At 51.1% G+C, this 13,824-nt stretch overlaps 1 protein-coding gene across 10 annotated transcripts in view; it reads left to right on the forward strand.

Moving 5' to 3' along the window:
* The window catches only part of RGS3 (regulator of G protein signaling 3), a 117,059-nt gene extending 113,955 nt beyond the window's left edge, over window positions 1-3,104 (forward strand). For all 10 annotated transcript variants that reach the window (XM_045081744.1, XM_004747852.3, XM_045081742.1 and 7 more), the window contains 4 exons: window positions 22-123; window positions 514-575; window positions 1,192-1,358; window positions 2,154-3,104. In XM_045081744.1, coding sequence (XP_044937679.1) covers window positions 22-123; window positions 514-575; window positions 1,192-1,358; window positions 2,154-2,339 — 517 coding nt within the window. In that variant the 3' untranslated portion in view covers window positions 2,340-3,104. The remainder of the gene's footprint in view (window positions 1-21; window positions 124-513; window positions 576-1,191; window positions 1,359-2,153) is intronic.
* The last annotated feature ends 10,720 nt before the right edge of the window (window positions 3,105-13,824 follow it).

Here is a 13,824-nt window from a genome sequence, read left to right on the forward strand (position 1 = left end):
CTTCTCTGCTTCTGCCCCCAGAGCCAAGGACATGAAGAACAAGCTGGGCATCTTCAGGCGAAGGAACGAGTCCCCTGGGGCCCAACCAGCGGGCAAGGCAGACAAAATGGTGAAGTCATTCAAGTAGGTCCTTTCTGCATCCCTGGGACCCCTCAGGCACCCACTGGTCCCCAGGGGAGCAGGGCTGGTGGTGGGGTTAAATGGAAAGGTGGGGGGTTTTTTTGGCTTGTTCTGGCTGTGGGTTAGACGGAGGCTCTCTTTGAGGGAGGCTGGTACCTGGCAAGCAGCAGCCCTCATGGGGAACGGCTGCCGAGCAGGGGCAGAGGTGGGACCGAGAAGGGATGCTGGTCCAGAGAGAGAGGCTGAGCCCCCTTCTGGGCACCCCCCCTCCACTGGACTCAGCCACTGCCCAGGCCAAGGGCAGCTAACAGAGACCCCCACCCCTCTAGCCCCCACCACTGCACTTCCCCAAACCTCATGGTGCCTCACTCTGCCCCTTCCCTCACCCTTCAGGCCCACCTCAGAGGAAGCCCTCAAATGGGGGGAGTCCTTGGAGAAGCTGCTGCTTCACAAATGTAAGTGGGGGCTGGCTCCCCTCCCTGTGTGATCTCCCCCTTCCCCCTTCCCTTTCCTTCTCTCCCAGACCCAGAGAGCGTGGCTGATCCCAGAGGGGTTGCCTTTCCCTCTTTCCTGGGTCCCATCAGGTGTCCCTCTGTTGAGAGAGGCTGGGGCCCTTGGGCTGGCCTTGGAGCCGGCTTCTGCCAGCCCCTCCCTGTCCCTGGGAGCTGGCACTGCCTGCAGGAGGCCACTGGGACCTGTGCGCTCAGACCCAGAGATTCCCAGAATAACAATAAACATTTCCATGTACTGAGGGCTTCCACTGGGTCAAATGTGCCCCGCGTCTCATGGGCAGGATCCCTCTGGTCCTCACAGGGCTCCAGGAGATAGTCTCATGACCCCCATTTTACAGATAGGGGAACTGAGGCACACACATGGGCGAGACATGGCCAAGACCCACAGAGAGGCTGTGCAGGGGGTGGGTCCACATCTCGGGGCTCCTGGCTCTCCAAAATGGTTATTTTACTAAGCTCCCCACATCTGCACCCTAAAAGGCCCCTAGAGGGGAGGCTGTCCAGAGGGCAGAAGGGGCTGGTTCTGCCTCTCATCCCAAGGCCTGGGCTTCTGTCACAGATGGCTTAGCAGTGTTCCAGGCCTTCCTTCGCACCGAGTTTAGTGAGGAGAACCTCGAATTCTGGCTGGCTTGTGAGGACTTCAAGAAGGTCAAGTCACAGTCCAAGATGACAGCCAAGGCCAAGAAGATCTTCGCTGAGTACATCGCCATCCAGGCCTGCAAGGAGGTAAGGCCGCGGGCTGGGCCCTCAGGTCCCCACGCCCCACCCCCAGCTCCACTGACCTCTCATGCCACAGGTACGTGGCAGCCTCAACGAGGAGCCCAGGAAGGGGAGAGGCCAGAGTGACTCTTGGGGACCGTGTGTCTAGGGTGGAGAGGAAGCAAGCTGGGGCCCTGGGAAAAACAGAAATCCATCAGTAACAGAAATGGCCACCATCGAGGCATGGGCTGCTGGGCACCCACCAAGCCCTTTATGGATGCACTCTTTTATTGGATCCTCACGACAACCCGTAAAATGGGATTATTATTATCTGCATTTTAAAAACGAGGAGATGGTCTCGGAGAGCCCAGGTTGGAGTCGCTACCATCTAGTGAGTGCTTACTGAGGGCCAGGCCCTGGGGACCGAGTCCCAGGGGATGACCTGTGGACTGATTCCCTATCTGCTTACCATGGATGTGTAGTCTGTGGCACTCTTAGAAGAGTATACCATCCTTCCTAGCCTACAGATGTGACAGTGGGCCTCAGAGCACTTAGGCGGTCTGTTTGGGGCTACATGCCTCCGTCCAGCCCTGCTGGGATTCCAACCAGGCACAAGTGGTCTTTCCAGGCCCTGTAAACTCTCCACCCTCCAGTGAGGGACCGAGCCAGGACTCGAACCGCTGCCCCGAGGGTCTCCACTCTATGACTTAAGATGGGGAGCAGAAGGGCTCAGAAGTGAAGGGCCCCATTCCTGGCCCCCCCCACTCCCAGTTCAGCCCCCTGCAGGTGAACCTGACCCTTACTGCCCTCTGCCCACCACAGGTCAACCTGGACTCCTACACGCGGGAGCACACCAAGGTCAACCTGCAGAGTGTCACCCGCGGCTGCTTCGATCTGGCGCAGAAGCGCATCTTCGGGCTCATGGAAAAGGACTCCTATCCACGCTTCCTCCGCTCTGACCTCTACCTGGACCTCATTAACCAGAAGAAGATGAGTCCCCCACTCTAGGGGCTGCCAGGGTAGAGTTCCGTGTTCACACCAAGTGGGCTGGGCCCCCTTCCCACCTGCCTCTCTCCCTCTGCGACGGAGGGGGCAAGCGAGCCCCTGGAGGCTGCGTCTCCGGACGGACAGACAGATGGACATTCGGATGAGCAGCCTGGAGGAAAAGGACTGGCCCTGTTGGGTCCCCACTGGCCTGGTACGAGGGGACCCAAGGGCCCTGGCAGGTCAGGGGCCCCGGCTGAGCCGGATCTGGAGCTGCTGCTCCATGCTGTGTAGACTCAGCAATGACCAAGTTCCTTAAAGAACTGGCTGATGGGGCAGGAGGCCTAGTTGTGGGCTCCAGGGCTCTCCAGGGTGGGGAGTGCGCTGGGGCTCGCAGCTCAGACCCACCCCCACCTTGAGTTTTATTTATTTAAACAGTAGTCGGATGCTTGGCACGTCGTCCTGTAATAGGAAATTTTTGCCTCATCGGTTTTCCTAATTTACAAGTGCAATATTTTAACCAACGCCTTGTGAAAAGCCACCTCGCCGAGAGGGTGGACACCACTTTGCAGTTTCAGGGGATTTGCTGGTCCCAGGCACCAGGGGCGGGTGGCTGGGCCTCCCGGACTGATGAGGCCTGGAGGGGCGGATGCTGCGTGTGACCTCGCACAGAAATCCCGCACCCCCCACAGAGGGAGGTGCCCCTCGGGGGCCCTGGGAAAGCGTGGCCCCCTCAGACCACACAGTAGCCGAGCTCTGGAGCAAATAAAAGGCCTGTGTTATTTCTCATTGTTGACCCTTTCTGTGTGTTCCTGGGTTTGAGCTCTCCCAAGGTTGGCTGGGGCGCAGGGTGGGGGGGTCAGTGGGCCGCTTCTCTCTTGCTGTCACCCGCCTCCCAACCCGGAGCTACACACACGATACCCTGGGGCTCAGGCTCCTAGGCAATCTGTCATGCTTGTTCCGTGTAGCCTCTTATCTTCCCCACCAGCCTGGGAGGCAGAGGTTATGCCCATTTCACAGATTGGGAGAGCGAAGCACAGACAGGGTGGGTGACTCGGCCAGGGTCATATGACTGGCAAGTGGCAGAGACAGGGTTCTGCCTAAGCCCCACTGGCTTCCAAGCCTGTACTCTGGATTGCTGTCCCCTGCTTGCTACAGGCAGAGTCCTAGCTTGGCTTCCCACTGGCTACATTTCTTTCATTCTTCTGCCCATGGCACCCTGAGATTCTAGCAGGACTTTCAGGTGACACAGGACTGGTTGGTGGAGGTGGACAAGGCCAGACTCTCAGGCTGCAGATGGGTGGGCCCATGGATGCTGGTCAGAAGGAAGGAAGAGCCAGGCAGGTGACAAGGAGTAGGGCTTACAGAGAATCCCTCCCTCTCCCTGGAGAAGGCTTCCCACTCTGTGCCTAACCGGAGATGCAAATTTAGGCAAGGCCTGGTCCAAAGTCATGTTTCCCAGGAGGCTCCGGACCACTGACCTGGAGGGCGTAGAAGAGAGCCTGGAGCCCAGGCCAAGCTGATGCCAGAGCTGGACCCCACATGCAGCATGCCAGTGTCTGGGGGTCAGGGGCCTGGGCATCGCCTGGAGTGGGACCTGACCCAGCTGGGCTGACTTCCGTGACACTGGGTGGAGTTGGTGCAGGAGGGGCTGGGCTCCGTCTCCCTGGATCTTGTTCCTTACCTGGGGTCCTGGGTTCGGGTCTGCCCGCCATGGCTTGTAAAGGCAAAGGACATGGGGCTTTGTAGACGCTCGTCTCTGTGCCTCCCCTCACTGTTTGCCCTGGAGGCCCAACCTAGGGCCAGGCATACAGTAGGTGCTCAATATGTGTTACAGCCTTTTTTGTTAGCACTGGAGTGTGAGCTCTTCCAGGAGTGGGGCTGGGTCTGGCGCTGCCCCTGGCCTGAGCCCTGCTGGGCCTTGTAATCAGTGAAGGACTTTCCCACCACGGAGCCACCAGAGCCTCGATGAGGCTGGAGGGACAGCGGGGGGCAGAGAAGTGCCCCTAATTCAGAAACAAGGGCACCTCGCAGGGGTCATCCAGGCCTGAGAAGTGGGGACCTGAGAGCTGGGAAAACGGACCCAGAGGGGACCACAATACCATTCCTGTTCCTTCCAAAATGGCTAGTGGCAGAGAAGGCAGTGGAGCTCAGAACTTGAGTCCCAGCCTGGCCCGGCCTCTCTGTGATGTCTTCCCCTCCGAGGAGACACTGTGGGCCTGAAGAGGCTCACCTTGCCCTTTCTTCAGGTGCCAGGGATTTAGCCTTGAGCCAAGCCCTTCACCTTCCCGCCCCCCACGTTGCCACGGAAACCAAAGTCTTGCAGAGCCAAGTCAGGCAGATGGAATTTCCATTTTGGAAGGCCCCCACTGCCGGGTTTCCATTACTCACACTGGGTCCCCTGGCCCAGAGTGGCTTTGGTTGTGTTGAGCAGCTGGAGAGCAGATTGGAGAGGTGCCGGGATCCTCCTGCCCTGGGCCCTGCCTGGGCTCCCTGGGGACCTTGGCTAGAGCCCTTCTCCTCGCTGAGGCCTCAGTCCTGTCACATATACAGTGGCTGGACTGCTCCCCATTTTCTTTTTTTTTTTTAAACAAGGAAGGAGCAGCCCCCTTGTGCTCTGTCTGGCAATCCCAGGCTGGTCAGTGTAGGATCTGATGGCTGTGAGGTCCTCCTGTCCAGGTCCCTTCCCATTCTACAGATGGGAAGACTGAGGCAGAGGGAGGGAAGCAGCATGGCATAGAGGTGACAGGCTGGCTCCACTGTCTCTGACAAAATCACATTACCTCTCTTCGCCTCAGTTTTGTCATCTGTAAATGGTACTTACTGGCACCTTTCCCAGAGCTTTGGTGACTAAGTGAGGTTGTGTGGGCAGTGAATTTAGCCCTGCACCAGCTGCCGTTAGTGACCTCATCACACAGGGTCACAGGGAGGTGGAAAGCTTGTGCTCAAGTGGTCCAGGCCTGGGCTCTACCCTGATCGCTGTGGACAGAGAGCCTCTAGACTCAGTCCCCAGCTCCCTGTCCTTCCAGGAACATTTCGCTAGAGGACAAAGCCAGCCTGTTCCAGGGAGTGTCAGAAACAGCCTGTCCTTGCACCACTGCCCAGTCAGCCTGGCTGGGAGCAGTTGGGGTCAGCTTGCAAATAGGGTGTGAAGGGTTGAAAGGGGAGAGGGCATGGCTGTGGCGCTCGGTTGGATGCCAGTGGGAGGGGACTCAGCACTGGCCTGCCTGTGCCAAACTTTGACTCCTTGTTAGCTGGGCTGGTCCAGTCCCTCACGTTCTTGGCCTCTTGGCTTGGCTTGGGGCAGATACGGGCTCCCAGACTCTAGCCTGGAAGAGACTACCTGATCTAAACTTCTGTCTTGTGCTTGGGTCCCTTCTTGTGTTCCTGCTTACATCTCTCCTGTGACAGGAAGCTCATTCTCTCCCAAGGTATCTCAGGAGGGCCTGGGAGCCTCTGGGGGCTCTAAAACTCTTTCCCTGTGAAATCAGGATCCTGGGGTGGGGTGGGGTGAGGGGGACAGGTTAGCAGTAGCCCCTATGGGTCTCCCACCTAGGTAGCCCCCTACAGGCTCCCTGATTCTCTGGTTTCACTCCTCTCTTCTCCGCCTACCCACCCCAGACTCCTCTGTGCTCCTCACCCCCATGTCCCTGCCTGGCTCCTCTGCTCCCTTTGCCTACTGTCCCCTCCCTAGGTCCCTCTCACTGACATCCTACTCTAGAAAGTCTCCCTGATTCACCCCTCTGCCCCAGCCTCTCCCTCAGGGCTCTCTGGCCCTCCGGAAACAAATCCCAGGGCCGCAGACAAGGACTCTTGTTTTGCTTACCATCGGCAACATCTGTGAAACATCTGACTCTGCCTAGCCTCCTCCTCGCAGGGCTGGACAGGAGGAAAGGGGGTACCCTGGGCCCCCTGCTGCCAGGGTACTCCTTCCTTGGGTTGGAGAAAACAGTGGGAACGAGGAAGAGCTTCAGGGCTGGTCTAGGCCTGCTCAGCAGAGATGGGAGTGTGGCTTCAGGGAGGGCAGGGCCAGTTGCTGATAAAAGGTCTGTACTACCAGGGCATCAGGGTGGCTCAGTCGCTAGGCACCTGCCTTCAGTTCAAATCATGATCCCAGCGTGCTGGGATCGAGCCCCACGTCGGGCTCCCTGCTCAGCGGGGAGCCTGTTTCTCCCTCCCCAGCTCCCCTGTGCTTGTGTTCCCTCTCTTGGTATCTCTCTCTGTTATAAATAAATAAAATCTTAAAAAAAAAAAATATTGTTGCTACAGCCACACAAAGGCACGCACCAAGGGCATTCCATGCCTTATCTCCATCAGTCCTCGCAGCAGGCCTGGAGAGGTGCTGAGTGTTGTGCTCTCTTTACCAGTGAGAAAGTTCACGTTCAGGGAAAGTGGAAGAGTATGCTGTGGCTGAGCAGAGACTGGGACTCCAATCCCTAACATCCAGGCGGCCTCGCCTCCAGCCGCTCAGAGGGAATTAGTGGAGAGCACAGGTTCTCCTGGGTCTCCAGGGTGAGCTTTTCTAAGGAAGGTCATGAACTTCAGCATGCGGGGATGTGTGCTCCTGGGCCGAATCTCAGTTCTCAGTAGCTTTTGATAAATTGCCTTACTTATCCGAGCCTCAGTCATGTCACCTATAGAATGGGAATAATCCCACCTGATAGGTCTCGGGTAGACTCAGTGAGATAAGAAATAGGTATAAACCTCAACACAGGGCCAGCCTCAGAGGGGGTGCGCCATGGAGGGGCAGACGGGGAGGTCTGGGGCTATCACCAAGCATCCAAGGTGAGTTCAGGCCAAGCAAGCAGCTGGCCAGAGGAAGCCGCCCCCGCATTGGCTCCACAGCCAGTTTCTAAGACAAGGCCACCAGGGGCTCAAGGACAAGGGCGGAGCCCCAGGCCTCGGGGGTTCAGCAGAGTCCTGCTTGCTGTTTCAGGGACGCCTGACCATAGCACCCGTGCTGTCAGGCAGCCGCCTAGCTCTCAGGTTCGTCCCAAACCTGCGCGTGATCTTGGATGAGGCCCCTCCCTTCTCTTGTTGGTTTCTTCTAGAAAACAAGGAGAACCAAGCTTGCTTTCTGTCTGAGGACCTTCCGAAAGGGCAGATGGTGCTTTGTGTGATGTGAGGCGCTGGGATCCAGGCCAGGTATGTCTGCATAAGCGGTGTGTGTGTGTGTGTGTGTATGTGTGTGTTGTGTGTTGTTAGGACTAAAAAGAGAGTTTCAGCTCCTTCCCCAAATGACTGGAGGGGCCTCGGGACACGGCCTTGCCTGTCCCTTCGTCAGGCTGGACCAAGGAAGGATGCGCTGGTTATTCACATACTTGCTCCTCTGAGGTAAAGCCCGCACCTCCCTGACCTCTGCTACAAACCACCACCCCACCCCCCCGACCAAGCCCAGGCTGAGCAGCCCCTTCCAGGCGCCGAGCTTAGTTTGCAAAGGCAAAGCTGACCGTCCCTGGACTTGTGGGAAGGAAACCCACACCCACCGTCTGCTTCTGCTGCCAATTTGCGGTAAGTCCCTTCCCTCACTGGGCCTCACTTGGCCCATCTGAGAAATGGGTGATGGGGGGGTGCTTTCCAGGTTCTCTCGAGGAGCCTTTTGGTTCTGACTGCTTAGGTTGCGTTCACTTCTCCCTCTTGAGCGCTCTTGCTGCAAGGACTGGCTCACTCCGTGGAGTCTGTCCCTTGCAACGTAGTGGGGGATGGTGACGAGGAGCGCGGGCTTCAGAGGCTGACCAACCGGAACTCGAGTCCAGGCTCAGACACTTACTCACTGTGTGGCCATGGACAAGTCACGTCTCTCTGAGCCACTGTGTCCTTATCGAGAAAGAGGGGATACTAACGGTTCTCACTAGTAGGGTCGTTGTAGAGAATGAAACAGGCTGTGAGCTCCCTGCCTGGTCCTTCAATACACCACGCTCCCTCTCTGGGTTCAGATCTGCTCTGGGCAGAAGGGTCAGCGTCTCTCCAGGGAAAGGTCTCACTGAAATGGAAGCGGTTTGGGTTTTCTGTTTCATTTTTAATTTCGAAATAATTATATGTTCACAGGAAACTGCAAAGAAATGTCCCATGTCCCCTTCACCTAGTTTCCCGCAGTAGCTACGTCTCCCATAGTTATAGTACAATCTCCAAACCAAAATCGGACATTGGAACAGTGTGTGTTTCTATGTTCTTTTGTTACATGTGTCGATTATGGAACCACTATGGAAATGGAAACATAGAACCGTGTCACCACAAAGCTCTGCCTGGATACTCGTTTAGTCACACCCATCCCCCATGCCCCCATCCCTGTGCCTTTGCAACCACTCATCTCCTCTTCAGCTCTATAATTTTGTCATTTTAAGAATGTTATATAAATGGAAGCATGCACTATGTGACCTTTCGAGATTGTCTTTCTGCACGCATCATAATACCCTCAAGATCCGTCCAAGTTGTAGTGTGGACCAACAGTTCGATTCTGTTTATTGCTGAGTTGTGTTCTGTGGTATGGAGATACCGCAGCTCGTTTCGCCATTCACTTCTTTTTTTTTCAAGGTTTTTTTTTTTTTTTTTTTTTTTTTTTTTTGTCAAATTGAGAGGGGAGAGCATGAGCAGGGGGAGTGGCAGGCAGAGGGAAGAGCAGGCTCCCCGCTGAGCAAGGAGGCCGATGCTGGACTCGATCCCAGGACTCTGGGATTATGACCTGAGCCGAAGGCAGGACCTAACTGACTGAGCCACCCAGATGCCCCAACCAATCACTTATAGAAGGACATTTTGGCTATTCCCAGTTTCCAAATGAAACTGCCATGGGAAGCTGTGTAGAGAGTTTTGTGCGGACTCAAGTTTTCATTTCTCCGGAATAAATGTCCAGCAGTGCAATTGCTGGGTCGTACAGGAAGTATAAGTTGAATTCTAAGAACTGCCTCACTGTCTTCCCAAGCTGCTGCACAGTGAGAGATACAGCTTCTCAGCCACCTTGCTAGCATTTAATGTTGCTTCTTTGTTTTTTACTGTAGCTCTTCCAATAGGTGTGGGGTGCAATCTCTTCAGGTTTTAATTTGTGTTTCCCTAATGACTAGCGTGACTAGTGACATTGGGCGTCTCCCCGTGTACTCTCCATCTGCGTATCCTCTTTGGTGAAATGTCTCTTTACGTCCCTGGCTCATTTTCTAGAGTGTTTGCTTTTTCTACCTTTTTGAGTTTGAAGGTACTTTATATATTCGGTGAATGAATCCGTTTGTCATGTATGTGATTTGCAAATCATTTCTTTGGGTCTGCAGCTTGTCTTTCCATGTTCCTAATGCATCTTTTGCAAAGCAAAAGTTTTTTAATGTTGACCAAGTTCGATTTATCACTTTTTTCTTTTTCTCTTTCTTTTTTTTTTTTTTTGTAGTTTTTAAAAGTTTTTAATTTTAGGTAATCTCTACACCCACCGTGGGGCTTGAACTCACAACCCTGAGATCAAGAGTCACATGCTCCTCCGACTGAGTCAGCCAGGTACCCCCCCTTTTTTCTTTGGTTTTTTTTTTTTTTCATTTCTTTTTATTCTCTTCTCTTCTCTTTTTTTTCTCTTTATTTTGTTGTTGAGATTATAGTTTTCTCACTTTTTTTTTCTTTTAGATCATGTTTTGGGTGTTATGTCCCGGAACTTTTCACCAATCCCTAGGTCTAAAGATTTTCTCTGGGGCGCCTGGGTAGCTCAGGGGGTTAAGCCTCTGCCTTCAGCTCAGGTCCTGATCCCAGGGTCCTGGAATCGAGCCCTGCATTGGGCTCTCTCCTCAGCAGGGAGCCTGTTTCCTCTTCTCTCTGCTTGCCTCTCTGCCTACTTGTGATCTCTCTCTCTGTCAAATAAATAAATAAAATATTTAAAAAAAAAAGATTTTCTCCCACACATTTTATAGTTTTACCTTTTAATCTATAGTCCCCCATTAATTTTTGTGGAAGATGTGAAGTTGAAATTGGGATTCTTGGTTTGTTTCTTGTTTTGGGGTTTTTTTGAGGGAGGGCACAGGGCTGTCCATTTGCTTTAGCACCATTTGTTGGAAAGTCTATCCTTCATCTACTGAGTTGTTTTTTTAAAAACCCCAGCTTTATTGAGATGTAACCACACATCATGTAATCTACCTATTTAAAGTGTGCAACTCAATGGTTTTTAGTATTTTCACAGAGCTGTTCAACCATCACCACAATCAATTTTAGAACATTTTTATCACCCCCTAAAAAATCTCCATACCTATTAGTGGTCACTCCCTTCTCTCTGTCCCTACCTTCCCAGCTTTGGGCAACCACTAATCTACTTTCTGCCTCTACAATTTGCCTATTCTGGACATTTCATGTAAATGAAATCATACAATATGTGGTCTTTTCTGTCTGGCTTCTTTGACTTGGCGTAACATTTTCAAGGTTTATCCTGTGATATGGACCAGTCCTTCTTTTCTTTGTACTGCCTGGTGATATTCTATTGTATCGATGTAACAGACCACATGTAATCATAGACTGCATTGTATTTATCCATTTGTCGGTTGATGGGCCTTCAAGTCATTTCTGCTCTTCGGTTATTATGAATAGTGCTGCTATGAACATCCATGCGCAAGGTTTTGGGTGGACCTTGTATGTTTTCAGTTCTCTCGGGTGTATATGTAGGTGTAGAGTCCTAAGCACATTGCCGAGTTGTAAACAAACCCTATATGCTTAACCTTTGGAGGAACTGCGTTCCAGCCTTCACCGTGTACTCCCAACCAGCAGTATGTGAGGCCTCCAATCTCTCCACATTTTTAGTAAATGCTTGTTATAATGTCTTTTTTAGTTCAGCCACCTTGTGTGTATAAAGTGTTATCATTAAATTGCTTTTGCAAAAAAATCAGTTGGCTATACTTCTAGGGGTCTATTTCTTGCTTCTCTATTCTGTTCCGTTGATCAGTGTTTCTGACCTTCCCCCAATGCTGTATGATCTTGATTACTGTAGCTATACAATAAATCTTGAAATCAGTAGACTGATTTTCCCATTTTATTCTTTTTTTTTTTTTAATTGTTTTACCTCCTCTAGTTCCTTTGCCTTTCTATATGAATTTTAGGGTAATCTTGCCTCGTCTACAAAAAGTCTTCCTGAGATCTTTTTTTGAAGATTTTTATTTATTTATTTGACAGACAGAGATCACAAGTAGGCAGAGAGGCAGGCAGAGAGAGAGAAGGAAGCAGGCTTCCCGTTGAGCAGAGAACCAGACCTGGGACTCAATCCCAGGACCCTGGGATCATGAATGAGCCAAAGGCAGAGGCTTTAACCCAATAAGCCACCCAGGCGCCCCAGTCTTCCTGAGAGCTTGAGAGTAATTGTGTTAAACCTGTATTTCAATTTGTGCAATATTCCAATTCACGAGCCTGCCATGTCTCTCCATTTATTTAGATCTGCTTCGATTTCTTTCCATCAGCATACTGTCGTTCGCAGCATACAAGTCCCATTTTGTTAGATCTAAACATAAGTGTCTCGTTCTTTTTTTAATGATTGTAAAGGATGTAAGTTTCAGTTTCCATGTTCATTGCTTGCACATTGGAATGCAGTGGATTTTTGTATGTTGACCTTGTAGCTTGTGACCTTGCTGAATTCAGTAGTTCTGGGAGATTTTTTTGTAGATGTCTTAGAGTTTTCTGCACAATCATGTCATCTGCAAATAGATACAGTTTTATTTTTTCTTTTCTGATCCATATATCTTTTATTTACTTTTCTTCTCATCTTGTTGGGTTTCACTCTTTCATCAGTAAGAATGATATGAGCAGTGGGTGTTTTCTAAATGTTATTTACTAAGCTAGTTTATTTATGTAGCCCATTTATATGTATTTATGTTTACATATATTTATAGAGGACATTTTTTATATGCAAATTTCTCTCTACTCCTAATCTTCTGAAAAAATTTTTCCCTGCATAGGTGTTGAATTTTGTTAAAAACTTTTTTTGCATCAATTGGTATGATCACACAATTTTTCTTGGTTAGCCTGTGGATATGGTGGATTACATTTTCAAGTATCAAACTGGTCTTGCATCCCTGAAATAAACTTCATTTGGTAATGATATTTGATTTTTTAATATGTTGCTGAATTGTCTTTGCTACTATTTTGTTAAGGATTTGTACGTCACCTACAGAAGAACTATTGGTCTGTGGTTTTTCTTTTTTGTATTGTCTTTGGTTTTGGTATCGGCTTCCTAAAATGAATTGGGAAGTGTTCCCTCCTCTTCTGTTTTCTGGGACAGATTGTAGAGAATGGGTGTTTTCCTTTCCGATGCAAGCATATGTTAGGCCTCTGTTTGAAACTTGTCTGCTATTGTCCCATCGGCCAAGACAAGGCGCATGGCCGCGCCCCACATGGACGGTGACAAGGATGGTCTGCCTCCAGCAGGCAGAGCTGGAACTCTGCCAGCAAACGGAGTGAGTGCTGGGAGGGATGAAGAACGGGGACCAACAGGGCAATCACAGAGGAGCTCACCTCCTTGTCGGGTATTTGGACCCCCAAAAGCTCTTCATTCCAGGCTGTAAGCACCCACATGCCTGTGCATGTGGAGCCTTCCTGAAACCTTCCACATCTGACTTGCTGGACCTCCCAAAAGGGGCTTGTGGATGCTATCTGTGTGATATAGGGATTCCCAGTTTAAGCACAGCTTATAAATCAAACCCCCAGTGTGGAAATGACAGAAGACCTTCCTTACAGAATAATCAGTGATCAAAATCCCAGACTCTGTAAGTGAGCTCCAAAAACAGGATTTAATCCACTCTATTTGGTTTATTCCCATTTGTTTTCTTTTCTTTTTTAAGAATTTATTTATTTGATTTTTTAAAAGATTTCTATTTATTTATTTGACAGAGTTCGTAAGCACACGGAGAGGCAGGCAGAGAGAGAAGGAAGGGAAGCAGGCTCTCCACTGAAATTTATTTATTTGAGAGACAGAGAGAGAGAGCATAAGCCGGCAGAGAAGCAGAGGAAGAAAGAGAAGCAGACTCCCCACTGAACAGGGAGCCTGATGTGGGGCTTGATTCCAGGGCTCTGAGATTATGACCCAAGCTGAAGGCAGACGTCCAACTGACGGAGCCACGCAAATGTCCCATTCTCAATTTTCCAACTACATACTGTTTCATTTGCCAGTCTTTCTGTTGGTAAGTACTATGTTTGCATCCACGGGGAATTCAGAGAAGGATGAAATCTTGTCCCCGAAGACCTCCACAACCTCGTTACCTGCACACCAATCTCTGCTCTGTATAACCCCCCACCCTAGGACCTTTGCAAATGTTGTTCTCATGGCTTTCCTGCCACCTCTTTACCTGGCCATCTCCTTCTTAACCTTGAAAACTCAGTTTGGAAGGTATGTCCTCCAGGGATTCTTTGCCAATGTCCCAAATCAGGAAAACCCTTCTCTGAGCTGTCCCAGCACAATGCTCATGTGACTCAGTCCTAGAGTTGCCACTTACTGCTTTCTTTCTGAACTGTGGAACCCTCAAAGGCTAGAGCAGAGTGACTGTCTGGGTCCCTGGCCCAGCAGGAG

Source organism: Mustela putorius, unplaced genomic scaffold, assembly GCF_011764305.1.
Source record: "Mustela putorius furo isolate JIRA1106 unplaced genomic scaffold, ASM1176430v1.1 tig00000580_pilon_pilon_pilon, whole genome shotgun sequence".
NCBI lineage: Eukaryota > Metazoa > Chordata > Mammalia > Carnivora > Mustelidae > Mustela > Mustela putorius.